Here is a 15,695-nt window from a genome sequence, read left to right as displayed (position 1 = left end):
CTGGGGAAGCAACACATGAAATGTTAATAAAGAATTCCCCCAGAATGTCATCAAAAATTGCATGAGAGAGTTGAACTGCAAAGAAAGCATTCTGTACTACAATGCTTACTTAGTATGTGACAACATCGAGTATAATAGCAATCGGCAGTTATTATCCAAATATGCATGCGAGATGTTATGAGCAGTGTAGGGATGACATCAGAGCAATCAATGTGATTGGACGCTTATAGATGCCATGACATCATTCTGTCCATGACGCCTTCTATTTGCTTCTTGCAAAAAAGTCAAATGTTTTAATGAGAGAGAAGAGTTATTAGCTGACATGTCATAGACTTTGTTTTTTTATTGAGTTGCAAACCACTGAAAGATAACTAGAATGTCACTTCTTAGCGCACAATCCCACCACGTGTGTGTGTGTGTGTGTGTGTGTGTGTTTGGCCATCTGTTAGTTAATTATCAGGTTACTTCCTGGTTCATGGAGGATGACAACCAGATGGGGATGTGATTATGATTATGTGGGGGTGGACTGTTCTCCTGAGGCCATGGTGACTCAAACTGTAAGAATAAAATCCTACATTAGCACCTTTATCTGGATCTTTACCAAGATTGTGTGGATTCTTCCTTGGTTGGGGGGGGGCATTTAGTATAACTGTCTGTGTCCTTCTATTTACGGTTTTACTGTGTCAAAATGATTACTGTGGAAAAGGTCATTAAAATAATAACATTTGTATAATTATGATATTTTTGCACAGTACTGTAATTTCACAACTCCACAACGTTAAGCAGGTTTATTATTTTCATATTTACAGCAGTTTGCTTCTTTTTACAATTATGTGACTTTAATTCCCCTCCTGGGATGAATGAGGATGTGTTGAATGTATCTATCTGACGAGGATATTCAAATTTCAACGTTACCCGTAGAAACCAGTTTGATTAATTCCATTTTGATTAATTATCTTCTTTTTTACAACCGCATGTGCAATGTGACAATAGAACAATGACAACACACATTTTAGGGGCATACAACTTGAATAAAAACAAGAGCATCACAAGGGAGTGATCCAACTGCAATGCCTCCCTTTATGTGTGCTATCACTGGTTGGCGCCTCAGTCTATCTATCGCCTGGCACGCCACCAGACATCCAGTAGAAAAGGCATTCCGAATACAGTTTGAGCTGTCGTGTGCATTTGTGCTCCCAAACAGTATTCCCTTTCATTCCCTCTCCGCGCACTCTTGTTTATCTTGGTGCTCGTCTACGCCGTGAGGCCTGACTGAGATGGAAAACTGACTTCCAGGCCGATGACATGACAGCTGGAAGCAGCTTCCTGTAGCTCAGCAAAAGGGAGATAAAGGGAAAAGTATTATCCGCCCCATCTCATTCCATGCCTGCCCTCTCATAACACCCAATACTACACGTGGGTAACAAAGTCTGCCTTTGCAGGCTGCAATTCACCCCAATTAATGTACCCCATGTCCAAAAAACAGTGTTGCTCACAATGCACATTTTTGTGTTTCCACAATCAAATATTGTAAAGTGTACTAAAATACTGAGTGGTGCCAGTTTTGGCCATCTGCTAGCATATGAGATACATGGTATGGTACCTACCTGCACTTTGTTAATTGGATGACAGAGACTTTTTAACATCTGCGGGACAACGATGAAATTAAAAGGACACAAAACATGCCAGTTAAAAGCTAAGGTGAATTATTACTGGTGGATTTTCTTTCATATGCCCATACATTTTTAATACTAAACGGTATAATACGTAGTCACACATCACTACAACGAGGAAGGAAAGTGTCACTTTTGTCCTTTTTCATTAACTTTTTTTCCCCGTCATGGTGTCTCCCAAGCTTTCTGGTGGCAGTGCGTCAAGGAAAAGGAAGCCCGTCACCATGGAAGTGAGTTTAGACACTGTAAAATTCTCAGAAAAGGGAGAAATGCCGACCATGCTTGGTTTAAGCCATTTGACTGGCATCAAGAATAAAGATGGTCCGCTTGAACATGTGAAAGGATCTGCCCTTATGAAATAACTAAGCTAAGTAACTAAGCAGCGTAGTGGTCTCATTATTGAAACTTCCTCTTCCCAATAAGCCTGTCTTTGCCTCCCTTGCAAGACCCCTTGCGGTGTGCAAACAACCACAGGGATAAAATAAATGACATATAAATTAAATCTGTAAAGTCATGAAAGATCTATAGTTTGTATTATTTGCAGACGATACTACTGCATTTTGCTCTGGAGAAAGCACACAAGAGCTAAAAAGCTAAGAAAAAGTCACAGATGAAATGACGATACAAAAAGGTGGTTTGATAAAAACAGACTGTCCTTGAACCTGAGTAAAACTAAAATAACGTTATTTGGCAGCAGCAGGAAGGACATTTATTCACAAATACAAATAGACTGCATAGACTTTGACAGGGTGACCAAAATTGAAATTGTAGGTGGTATAATAGATGACAAAATGAGCTGGCAATCCCACATTAAAAGTAAACAACAAAGCAGCAAGAAATACATTAAAACTGGAAAAAAGCAAAAATGTTTTTGCGCCTCTATTACTCTCTGGTGTTACCTTGTCTACGTTATTGTGTGGCGATATGGGGAAATAATTACAAAAGCACATGTCACTCACTAACTGAACTACAAAAAAGGTCAGTTTCTGTCAACTATTAACTCTTTCATCACTTATCATTATATAAATATTATGTTATGAATTTATTTATATTATATATAAATATTATATATATTATATATTATATATTTATTTACAAATTTACAAAGATGGTTAGCATGTTGGCCACACAGTCTGGAGATTGGGAAGATCTGGGTTCAAATCTCCGTTGGGCATTTCTGTGTGAAGTTTGCATGTTCTCCCCGTGCATGTGTGGGTTTTCTCCGGGTACTCCGGTTTCCTCCCACATTCCAAAAACATGCATGTTAGGTTCATTGGAGACTCTAAATTGTCCATAGGTATGAATGTGAGTGTGAATGATTGTTTGTCTATATGTGCCCTGCCATTGGCTGATGACCAGTCCAGGGTGTACCCCGCCTCTCGCCCAAAGTCAGCTGGGATAAGCTCCAGCATACCCCCGCGACCCTAATTAGGATAAGCGGTATAAAAAATGGATGGATGGATGATTTCCAAACCTTAACTCCTTTTGTAATACATTGTCATACTGCCTTTTCATTTTCTTATGTTATTTCAGAATCGGTGAAGGGCACATGTTGAATACAGGAAGTGTACAAATGTATGTACAGTATATGCAATTGATGTGAAACAGAGAGGGGGTAGGATTAAATAATTGCTTCTTCCTACTCATATTTGGACATGTGGAATTGTCAATTGTAATGTGATGTATTCCAATGTACTATGTATGTATGTTCAAATTAAATTAAACCAGTAGGGAGTTTTTATTATTGCATTTTCTATGTCTTTCATGTGGTACAGTATGAGTGACTTAGATGTTAATACTTGTATACGTGTAAGTTTAAGACTTTCACCGAAACTCAACTTACAACACAGTTGTAGGAACGAAAGTTTTAAGTAGACCGAGGACCTCCTGGCCTTGTTTATGTATCTCAGCACTGTATCATTGGGCTTTACATGCGTTGCACTGTCACACCACACCGAACTGTACTTCTGCAATAAAATATGATGCACGTTTTTCATTCCATAACTTGCACCTGAATGAGTGGACGTCAGCCTGATTGCCTGACTCCGATAAAGAGTCTTCGCCCTGACACGATCAGTCTCTCACTCATTTCCTTTTCAGACAGAAAGCAATAAATCTTCTCCCTGTCACCGGCTGCTGAGGCTTGACAATCGGGCCAAGAGGAGGCCTGTAAAACACATGCGACTCTATATTCCCCCGGGGCTTGTACACTTTGATCGGACCTCGACAAGAATCCCGCTTTTCATGTCACAAAACTGACAAGAGCGACACACCGGTGAGGCAGGCAAAAGAAGTGGCTTTGAGCAGTCGGACAAAAGGAGCGTTGTCTGAGCGGAGAGAGGAAGAGATTAGGAGAGTTTACAAGAGAGAGAGATAAAGGGAAAGTGTGATTAATGGCAACTGACAGCTGATCACAGAGAATGCTCTCCATTTGGAGTCGCTGTCACAGTCAATCAGGGCAGTGCAGTCATCTCGCTGCAAAGGTAAACTGGGCAGACACAGAGCTCCACAAAGGCTATGGCCCTTCTAATAACACCCTACACCCCTCCTGCCTCCGAAATATCACACTGGCACTCTGTTTCTCCCCCACTTCCATCGTCATTGGTCTAACGTGGGTGCTGGTACTGACAAATTCTATCTTCTTTCACTCCTTCCATCCAAAGATGAGCTACAGTACATTTTTTCGCAGGAGTTACATTGCGGGACCACCAGCGAATGGTGAAAATCCGCGAGTAATTGCGACACCCATAAAAATGTCTATTTTTGACACTCACTCCCCCTAACCCCTAAAGCCTTCTGCTGGCTTGATGTTGACATTCTCCTCCAATTTCGGATCAACATTTGTAATAAGAGTGACGGTTGCAATCATTAAATTAGATTCAGCTGTAGTACCATCCCCCGTCTCTTTTCAGTATGCGTCACACACTTATTAAATGAATTTAAAATTCTAAAATGTATAGGTAATCACCACTAATGAATGATGATTTTAGATGATGGATGAACAGATGCAATCAGAGTCACTGTGTGTGTGTGTGTTGGGGGGGTGAACTGTCACAGAGGGCGTGAGAGGCATTGAGTACTTTCAATGTGCAGACCTGCCAACATCATTTCTGTCAGACAGAAAATAATTGAGAACCACTGAACTAACGTCATTTATCACAAACCAAAAAGTACGCTGCTCACTAACATACATACAAACAAACCAAAATGGCCTTTTTTGAACTATATCATTTTGAAAATTTGAGTCATGATGGCTAGCGTTCTCTCTAGCCCAGAAGATGATCGGTAGTTTCATCATTTGATCTTAATGTCTTATGCAATTTCCATTAACAACAAAAAAGGTTGCTAACTAACATTAGTTATGTTCTTTTTGGGAACTTTTTGATATTTAAGTCAATGGAAGAACTCCCCAAGACCCACAATAAAAAATTATAAAGCCCTGACAGTGCTAATTATTTACATTTTCAACAATTTCAATAATATATTAAAAGTTTGTTGCCCAAAATCGAGCTTCTTAGTGCTTTTAGTAAGCCCTACTGGGAAGATGGCGTTTTGTGTGTCTTAGCTTTAATGTTCATGAGCTGTGTTTGTCTGACAGTGTTGCTCAAAGAAGCACTATTGTGCAATTTCTCATTTTTTAAAAATAAACATAAACACAACCTTTAGCAATACTAGCATAGCTATGTGAGCTACAGTGCTAACATCGCACACGTTATCAGCAACATCATGCTAGGTTAGTCTATTCGTTATTTGTTACATGATAAATGTTACAGCTGCCACATCTGTTGCTCTTGCTATTTTAAGTTGTGCATCAGAGGCAGAACTAAGGACTCGGAATGGATAAGCTGTCAACTCTGCATCCACTTCCGTATTATGCCCTGCACAGGTTTAGCCGCCATGACGATGAGCAGAATCCAGAAACTTTTGTAGATTTATAACACCGGTTCTTGTAAATAAACAGGACAGTGGACAAGACTCACAAAGTGTATATTGTGTGGGAATCCCACACAATATAGCTTTAAGCCAATCTGTTTCTATGGGTGATTAGTTGAATTCATGACAAGTCAGTGATGATGATGACTTAGGTACACTGCTGTGTGACAAGCCCCGCCCAGCTCTCTTGCTCACCATTATGGCGGACTTGAAGCGTCTTGGCGTACTACACATGAATTTGCAGCCGACACTACGGTCCTATCCATTTAGAGTCCTTGGGCAGAACCATGCTTCATCTATGATGGAGGTTTTTCTTTTGTGAAGTCATGCAAACACGAAACTTCAAAACTGAAGTTTTTCAGAGTCTTTTCTCAAAAGTCAAGCAAAGAAGTGAGGGAGACTCCGTATGATTTTTGTTATGAAGTTAGATTTGTTTATATTGACGTGTGTTACAGTATGTGTAGTTAACTGGCTGCTATCGTTTGTGTGGCTTCACAATAGAGGCTATTCATTGCTATCTCCTGCCTTGTTATCACTGATTGCAGATAGTTTCGCTAGTTCCCAAACTATACATAGTTGTCCTGGCCTCAATCAGTGCTCCGAAAAATCCAGTGTCTTATTTTTCAACTGCATTTATACAACTCTAGTCAGTGCATCCAGTCAAGCAACAAATTATAAGCTCATACAGCTCAGAAGACCAGCTCTCATTTAGCACACAATTTAAAATGACATCGTCATTTAAAATACGTATCTTCAACATAATCATCTAACGTATGCATTTGTTCATGTAACACACACAGAACAGTGAACAAGTTCTGAGGCGTGTGTATGAGGTGTTCAAGCGCACTGTGTAACTCACAGTATTAGCCGCTAATATAGTCACTGTTTTTAATTTGTATTCACGTACCCCCATGACAATTTGTATACCACCAGGGGTACACGCACGCCACTTTGCAGCCCTCAGCTGTACAACTCAATCATCACTTGTTTTTTCTTTTTAATATAAAAGAGTACACAAGCGGCTACATTTGTTTTTGCAAGACTATTGCGATAACTATTTCCTTCATCATCACTGTAACCATTGGCTGTATTATGGCATGAACTGTTTTGTTTCATCAATAATGGAACTAGTGAAGTGTTGAAGGTCAAAAAGTCATTATTAATTGAAAGGAATGTTATAATCGCAGTGACGTACAACCAATAAAGGGCTTGTTAAAGGTCAAGGGCTTTCTCTGTCTTTTGTTGAGCTTCAAAAAGTCATCAGTGCACCCTCTCTCCACCACCCCCGCACATGATGAAAAAAAAATGCATTTGTTATATTCAAAAGTTGAGTAACTTACAGTAATTGATGAGATTATAAGATGTTTGTTAACGTAGACCAGAGCTCATACGTGAAGAAGGAGAATGAAAAGAAATGTTCTGGTCACACACACACACACGTTTCTTTTCTGGGAGGTGCGTAAGCTAGCGTATTTTTCCGACAGCTCAGTTTGGACGAACGCAGGCTGATCTCTGCTCGGGCTCGACTGTGACACTCAAATGAAGTGATGAACGGTATGATTTGCTAATGCTAATGCTGCACATGGAAAAAGGCCTGTGATCAGACAAACAGATGTGCGGTGCATCGGTGAAAACTGCTTAATATCACCGGTGCTACAATAACCTCAACACTCCGCTGGGCCGCCGGCTCGTGATGGAAAGAGCGGCTCAGGTCCTGAAAGATGATGGGTCACACGTGAGCGGAGAAAGCCACAAGTGCAGCACATTAGCCACAATAAACCCAGAGCTGGATTTTGGATTCTCTTGGTGCAAGTGAACAAGCTTTTGGCAAAGGGATAGTAAGTGGAATTGGGGAGAATTGTTCAACAGATGGGAATGTCCTCTCTGTTTCAAAAAGAGAGATGCCATCATTGTTAAGTCTCGTTTATTCATCCTTCAGCAATGACATCACCTCTGCGAAACAATTCTAATCTATCTAACTGCCTTTACACACCACAGAGAGCAACACTAAAAATATCCAGGGGTGCTTATCCGTGCTCCGTGGGGAATGTCCGCCATGCCTGGCTTTGATCACTGACACAGACAAGGAGAGGGCACTGGAACTTTCTTAGCACGTGCAGAACCACAGCATCAGACTCACCTGTCTTAGCGCACATGGTCTTACAGACTGAGTTCTGCCCGCTCGTCACACTTCCGGGAGCCAACATCTGAGTGGAAGTCTGCCTGAGGAGCAAAATAAACAGTATGTGAGCAAGAAGCTGAATACGTCAACGTACACAGTTGTACCTCGCTTTTCGTTTGCCCCCGTTTTCATAGGATTTTTTTGACGGAAATATTAAAATATTTTGATTTTCGGACACTGTCTTGGTTATCGTACCACCAAACAGCGCGCCTAACAAACTAGTCTTTTTGTCTGCGTATCATTCCAAGGAATGGCGTGCCCAAAAAAAATCAACCACACATTAGTGACTCAGTTTCTGTGAAGAATGGATAGTGGTTCTTTTATATTGGTACACTACAGACAAATTCCGGTCAGGCAATTCTTTAATCATCTTTATTATGTGTGTGTGGGTGGCACACAGAATGATGAAAAACTCAGTGTCTGTCTCCTGTTTTTCTTTTTTATTTAATTTTATTAAGCACTGTGCACCCTGCACTGATGAGGTATTCAAGCGCACTGCGTATTTTTGACAGTCTGTGTTTTTTTTTTTTTTATTGAGGACGGCTGCAAAATAACCCACAAGTGCCAGAACTTTGACAAAGATGGTAAGGAACACTCAATAAATTCATGAAAGAACTTGTAGCAGAGCCGGTCCAGTCTATTACAACAGTGTAATGTAAAGGTTCATTAATTAGCACAGGTTGCAGAGGGAGCGGCCGTGATGTTTATCCGTTTATCTGAGTATTTTAGCCTGTTCCTTTGAGGTGGAGAAAGACGCAAAACAAATCTGTTTATTAGTCGGGATCGTCATCAGCCCTGCTTTTAAAATAAACACAAAAAGCATTTCATAGTCGGCGGTGGACAAAATCTAACAAATCAGATTCGACCGTGTCCCTCGCGGTGTCCTGTTGGGGGTGCTCCGGGAGTACGGGATTGGTGGCGTGCTACTACGTGCTATTCCTTGTACGAGCAGGAGCCTGGTTCTCATTACCAGTAGTAAGTCAAGCCTGTTTCTGGTGAACTCAAACAACGCACTAAAATGAGCGATTTCAAGAAACAGTACCAGCAGTTGATGTTTATAAAGCACAAGGAAGAACACACCTGAACCACCGTGCACATACAAAGCTACGTCTAACCAGTCTTGTATTGACTACAAACTCTTCATTTTCGGTGGGTATTCACACACCATCAAACTGGGTCTCTGTCAACTATTTCATCAGCTATTATCAATTTCTTACCATGATCAAGTCAGTTTTACATTGAACAGATGTATTGCAACTAATGTGAAACTGATTAAGCGTAGGATTAAATAAGCTTTGCTTCTTCATACTCCTTCTTGGACATGCAGAATTGTGAATTGTGTTATGTGATGAGCTCCAGTGTAATTTGTGTGCATATTCAAGATGAATTAAACCATAACCATTAACGTTGGCCTCCGCCAAGGCTGCCCTTTGTCACCGATTCTGTTCATAATTTTCATGAAGAGAATTTCTAGGCGCAGCCAAGGCGTCAAGGGAGTTCAGTTCGGGGGCCTTAGGATCTTGTCTTTGCTTTTGCAAACGATGTGGTCCTGATGGCCTCATCGGGCTGTGACTTTCAGCCTTTACTGGGGCGGTTTGCATCTGAGTGTGAAGCTTTTGGGATGAGACTCAGCACCTCCAAATCTGAGGCCATGGAAAAGGGTGGATTGCTCCCTTCGGGTTGGGAATGAGGTCCTGCCCCAGGTGGAGGAGTTCAAGTATCTCGGGGTCTTGTTCACGAGTGAGGGAAGGTTGGAGCGTGAGGGCGACAGGCGGATTGGCGCAGTAATGCGGTTGCTGTACCAGACCGTCGTGGTGAAGAGCGAGCTGAGCCGGAAGGCAAAGCTTTCAATTTACCGGTCAATCTATGTTCCCACCCTCACCTATGGTCATGAGCTTTGGGTAGTGACCGAAAGAACGAATTATCCACTACATTGATGCATCAATTTATATTACTATGATCCAAATACACTGATGTGTGTTTAGCAAGTTTCCATTCTGGACGGCATATATCGATATAACATCGTTTAAAAAGGTAAGCAATCGATTGAATTAATACTAGGAAATTAAGCATTGGATTTAAGCACAGCAGGCTTTATATGGTCGTGTGTTTTTTAAGCACTTTAAATTAAAAAGACTCGATAAAGACGAAAAAAGATTTCAGTCCGTGACATCATCGTCTTCCGTCTTAAAGTGTGAACATACCCTGGATCAACAGTGCAATGTGTAGTCGTGTTAAATGGGCTGACAGTATCAAACAATGGTGAATGGTGTTATTTTTGTGTATTTATGCCAGAGGCTGTTGCATCAGGCAGTACAAGTGTGCTAATGAAGTGGAAAATACACATTGAAAGTGAAAGGTGAATACATTGCTCTTTACAAGGTACATTTATATCAAAGTGTTTCAACAAGATGCCTAGAGATTGCAGACATGACATTTTACAAGGCCCTTTTTGACATAATCAAACAGCAAATGCAGTAAATCACTGTAAAAGCTGGCGAGGCGTGGAGCAGGGGCAGACATGTCTGTAACCGTATACGTTTAGCCTGTTAAGTATTTTTTGTTTGGGGTGCAGGGTGGGGGATGGGGAGTGGGGCACAATAAATAAAACTTAGCTGGTATTAAACTCTCGCCCCATTACAGCCGCCTGCCAGAAGAGCATTAACCAGGTAATGAGGGTACACACTGCCTCCTTGTAAGGGGCTGCACAGTTGTTCTTTCATACCATTGCACAACCACAAATAGAATTGGCCCACTTTAAGCATGGCATACTTTGACAGGAAGTGGCTCCTTTCATATGGAGAGGGGAGGAAAAAAACTTGACCTCTGGGTTTTTCACATCACTTTCTTTGTCAACAGTCTCTCATTCTGGCACTCTGAGAGCTGGGCAGCCGCAAACGCTGCATGTGGCCTCAAATTGGAGCGCATGAGAATGTGTACACCTTGTTATGCATGCAGGTAGCTTGACTGTCTTAATGTTATTCATAGTGAGCAAAGGGGATCAAGTTTAACCATAAACATACTTTTGGCAGCTCCAGTGCGTATATAGTATCCTGTGCAAATAACTACCGTTGTGTCTGATTAATAGGGAGTGAAAGCAGCAGCTAGGCTGACATTAATGGCGCTCCTGTAATTGTCACCCTATTAGTAATGCCACACGACAGCCAGGGGTTTCCGTAGTTACAACTGCGACTTGCCAAAGCGTGCAAACAAAACACCAAACAGGCTAATTTATTTGTGTAACAAATTGCGGCTTTAAAAGCCTTCACTGCAATCATTCCGGCGTGATTCCTCGAAGCCCTTCGGGTTGGCAGCTGTGGTATGCTGATAGGAACCTTGCTCTGCCCCATGTGATACCAACTTGAGACACTTTTACTGCACACACTTGCCACATGTTGGCTGACAAAGAAAGTCGGCAGAATGAACCCAGTCTGACACCATCCGTGTTCTATACTGCTTGCCCACATTAGGGTCACGAGTGAACTAAAACCTATCCCAGCTGATTGTGGATGAGAAGCTGGACACAGAATACATACACTCCTGATCAAAATTTTAAGAGTAGCATTGAAAAATTGCAAGAATCTACATTTTGAGTAAGAAACTTATTTATAACAACCCTTAAACTGAACAAGGGAATCCCCTGGGGGAGTACTCTCCAGTACTCCCTCTACAGACTCCAAAAAGGGTGGGTATTCTGAACTGCTGTTTGGCGCATAAGCGCAAACAACAGTCAAGACTCGTACCCCCACCCGAAGGCGGAGGGATCACCAGGTTAAACACCAACATACAGGCCACAAGCCGGGGTGCAACAGTAATTGCCACCCCTGCCCGTCGCCTCTCACTGCTGGCAACGCCTGAGTGGCATAAAGTCCAGCCCCTCTCGAGAGGACTGGTTCCAGAGCCCTTGCTGTGTGTTGAGGTGAGTCCAACTGTATCTAGCCGGAACTTCTCAACCTCGTGCACCAGCTCAGGCTCCTCCCCTACCAAAGAGGTGACATTCCACATCCCAAAAGGATCGGATCGGGACATCAGTAGGTATGAGAAAAACTCACCCATGTGGTGTATAGTTTTATCCACAATGTAGTGGCAGCTCAGCATAATATAGTGAAGTTCAAGATGCTCAATGCAGTGTTTAAACCCGTCATTATTCGCTCATTCGTTTTTGTTATAGCTAATGACTTTTCGCCGTCACGTGCGAGTTTCCCTTGTGATGCCGCTTCATGCGCGATGAGGTTCGTCGTATTAAACTTCCCCAGTTCTGTGCCACCACAAGAAGCTTGACAACTTTTGCTCAGCTGCAACATCTTTTTACTGTCATTTGGCTGACGTCACTCCTGCTCCTTGCTACTTTGTTAGCGTGCTAGCAAACATTGGTGTTGTGATCACATGGGCTCTGTCCGGTGTGGATAGACGTGTTCAGGGAGAATCTGTAATCGACTGCTTGGATTGGAGTGCGAATATCAGGGATTTGAGATGCAGGTCGATATAATCTGTTTTGTTTTGGGGGGTTTTTGCTGATATCGGCCCGATATCCAATATCAATCGGATCTAAAATCGGATCTAATTTAGAATCTCCAATTAACCTAATATACATGTTTTTGGAATGTGGGAGGAAACCAGAGTCCTCAGAGAAAATCTACACACGCATGGGGAGAACAAACAAAGATTCGAACCCTCAATATCCTGACTGTTCCGTCAACACGCTAACCACTAGCCCACCATGCAACCCTAATGGAAAATACGCTTCGCAAAAACATAATTTATTCAATGTAAATTTGTCAAAACAACAGTAAACAAAATGTGCATGTTTAAAAAAATGTAACCTGCCAGATATGTATCCTTTCCCATCCACAGCACCATGGATAACCTGAGGAACTATGTTGAGCCAAGGAGGGAATAAAGCAAGGCACTGATCCAAACCTGTTTGTTTGTACAGTGTGACGGGCAGCGTTTGCATGTGTTAAAGCCTTAAAAACAAGCCTGGTATTTGCTTCTGCGTCGAGGCACTTGCATACATGTTGCTAGCTTGCTCATCCCCCACCAAGCCCTCTTTCGTAGCTCGACTTGCAACTCCAGAAAGTTCTAACCTCGCGTTGCAGCGTAAGTGCTTTGATTGGTCAGCTTTTAGTACATTATTCCTCTACATATGCAATTACAACTCTTTCAGACAGCCTACAGTCCGCCTTCGCAAATGCCTTCTCCTCCAATTTCGGCTCAACATTTGCAAAGCGACTGTTGCAAATAGGGGTGTCAAATTAAAGCATTAACTGTGATTAATTAATTATAGAGATATTTAGTGTGTTTTTTTTTAACTCGCGTTAATCTAATTATTCATCTTTAACTGTTTCTGTATGCGAGTTGCCTTTTTATAAAATGTGTTTTTATGCATTGGGCTTCCTGTGCTTGAGTTGTTGGGGTGGAAAACAAAGGTCACCATCAAGTGTATATAGATAGGCTGTCACTGTGTTTGAGCTTGTTTAGCATCAGCTGGCTCCCATTGTAACTGGGAGGGCAAGGTGAGGAGGGGTCAGTAGCAGAGTGGAGACATGAAAATGAAGGAGCATGTGATCCGAGGAATGGCAAATTTACATTTTAAAAAATGCTCTGACGGCACCATTGATAATTGTAGAGGATATGCCTTTTTTGTAAGAAAGAGTTTGTTTACCACAAGAGCACAAGAACACAAACTTGAGTAAAGCACTCAGCTACGAGTGCAGCCACAACTAACGTTAGCAGCAAAGGCATTAGCAATTTAGCAAGCCATAGCAAAGCTCTTCGCCAAACTAAACACGAAGAGAAAACCCCGCGTATGAGCAAGTCTGCGACCAATAAGATGACGAATGTTCTTGCCAAGTGGATAGCAATGAACTGCAGGCCGATAAAAACATAGTGGAAGACAAGAGGTGTTGCAAACTGCATCCAATTACCCAACATACAAGCCACCGTGCAGGACTAAAGCCATGACCAAAATCAGCAAGATGTACAAGGGCGAAAAGAAATACAAATTTTGGTGGAGGATCCGCCCAACTGCGTTGCTATAGCCAAAGATCACTGGACCTCAGCTGGTTCAGTGTTCAATACTTGTATTGCTCAGAAAAGTGTTCTTACTGTCATTGTCACTTGAGAGCTTTATATGGACTTGATGATTTAGTTTATTTTTATTTTAGAATTATTTGGAGATTGACAAAAGAACACAGCAATATTCCCCCCTGGTGTTCAAAACTAAAGATTGCACGCAGTACTTGGGACTAGTCTCAAATGCAGCGGAATGTAAATGGCTAGGACTGCATCTGTTCAAGTCTGTTAAAGCCACTTCTTTGTTGTATATCAATATTTCGATCTGCCATAATATTGTAATGAATTTTACATGAAAATACCTCAAGGGGAGGTTTTTCTCAGCAATTTTTACGTGATTAAAAAAGATTAATTAGATCAATTATTACAGAACATAATTCATTAAACTCTCTATATTTTTTATTCCTTGATAGCACTAGCTGTAACACAGATTAATTCCAGCCCCAATATCACTATTTTTTTTAAACTAACAATTTTTAACATAACACGCTAAATCGTCAACGAGCGTCATGATTTTGTTAAATGTGTGCCCACGCACAGATTTATATGCGTAGGCGACGTAAAAGCAAAAGTGAACTTATTAAAGATTTATTTTCCAACTTTAATTAACTTGAAATGTGTGAGGGACAGGCAGAGGGTCGGATGTGGCCCGCGGGCTCTACTTTGCCCAGGTCTGAAATACAGTGTACATACGTATACGGTGTACGGTGACAAGTGTATATATCAGAGAGTATAGGTAACAACAGCTGCACAGCCCATCTATGTCGGTGATGTGTGACGTGACTCGGACCCGGCAGATCTCCTCAGTCCCTCTAATGCCCCCCGCCTCCTGGCCCCGACGTTGTTTTTTAACACTTCATCTCTATAAAGGGACAAAGATGAGTGCATAAGATGCATTCAGAGCAGAACAGTTCAGTACAGATGAGAACGGTTCGACAATGGTATGGAACTTTACTAAAAATAAAATACTAATTAGAAACACTGTAAAGCAGGCATGTCTAAAGTGCGACCCAGGGTCAATTTTTGGCTCGCAGGTCGTTCTTTGTTCTTTCTAATGAGATAAATTATTAGATATTACTCTACAGTAATTTGCTTTGTCACCTATAAAGCAAAGTTTATAAAGCCAACAGTACAATATACTCACCTACATCAGATTGCTTTTTGTGTATTTAATGTACACATCAAAGCAGCCCTCACATCTTTCAATTTTTTTTAATGCCGTATCAATATATATATATATTTTTTGAGAATTTTATTTATTACAGAATTACCTGCCAGTGGATTACAATTGCATTTTCATGCTTCATTTTAAAATCACCGTTACACCCCTAGTATACATACAACACAGACTGATTGGAAGGAAGTGGAGTGAGGTTCCCAGGGCTTGCAAAGTTATCACATCAATATCCCTTCAACTTTGGTATGTTTCATTTATATGCTGTATTGAGCTTTCACTTGCTGGACAAGAACTCAGAATATCTTGACATGTTCTTGTGTCGGTAGGCTGAAGTTTCTTATTCAGCCATCCAATTTTCTGTTCAGGGCTTTCCTGTACTGTTCACTACACCCTGAACTGGTCGGTCGTCCAGTTCATTCGTAGCAATCACGCCCATGCTGCGTGAAAGTGATCAATGTGACCCTCTAGACTACCAATGACATTCTATTCAAACATTTTCCCACTGTTGATTGTGGACTGCATTTTAAGGACTTATCAAGCCGCTCATTTATTTTGCCTATCAGCACAAACACCCACACCTTTGCTAAACAAGCTCACAGCCTCTGATAAATGGATGAAACAAACCAGTGTTGCTGATCACTGGCACGTTTGTACG

The 15,695-nt window shown here is 41.5% G+C and overlaps 1 protein-coding gene across 6 annotated transcripts in view; it reads right to left on the bottom strand.

The window, feature by feature from the left end:
- ttll5 (tubulin tyrosine ligase-like family, member 5) overlaps window positions 1-15,695 on the bottom strand; it is an 80,968-nt gene that overhangs the window by 8,775 nt on the left and 56,498 nt on the right. For all 6 annotated transcript variants that reach the window (XM_054795733.1, XM_054795735.1, XM_054795734.1 and 3 more), the window contains one exon: window positions 7,747-7,829. In XM_054795733.1, the coding sequence (XP_054651708.1) occupies window positions 7,747-7,829 (83 nt within the window). The remainder of the gene's footprint in view (window positions 1-7,746; window positions 7,830-15,695) is intronic.

This window comes from Dunckerocampus dactyliophorus, chromosome 13, assembly GCF_027744805.1.
Source record: "Dunckerocampus dactyliophorus isolate RoL2022-P2 chromosome 13, RoL_Ddac_1.1, whole genome shotgun sequence".
NCBI lineage: Eukaryota > Metazoa > Chordata > Actinopteri > Syngnathiformes > Syngnathidae > Dunckerocampus > Dunckerocampus dactyliophorus.
Note: the sequence above shows the minus strand (reverse complement) of the source record. Positions and strands in the feature narration are given on the sequence as shown.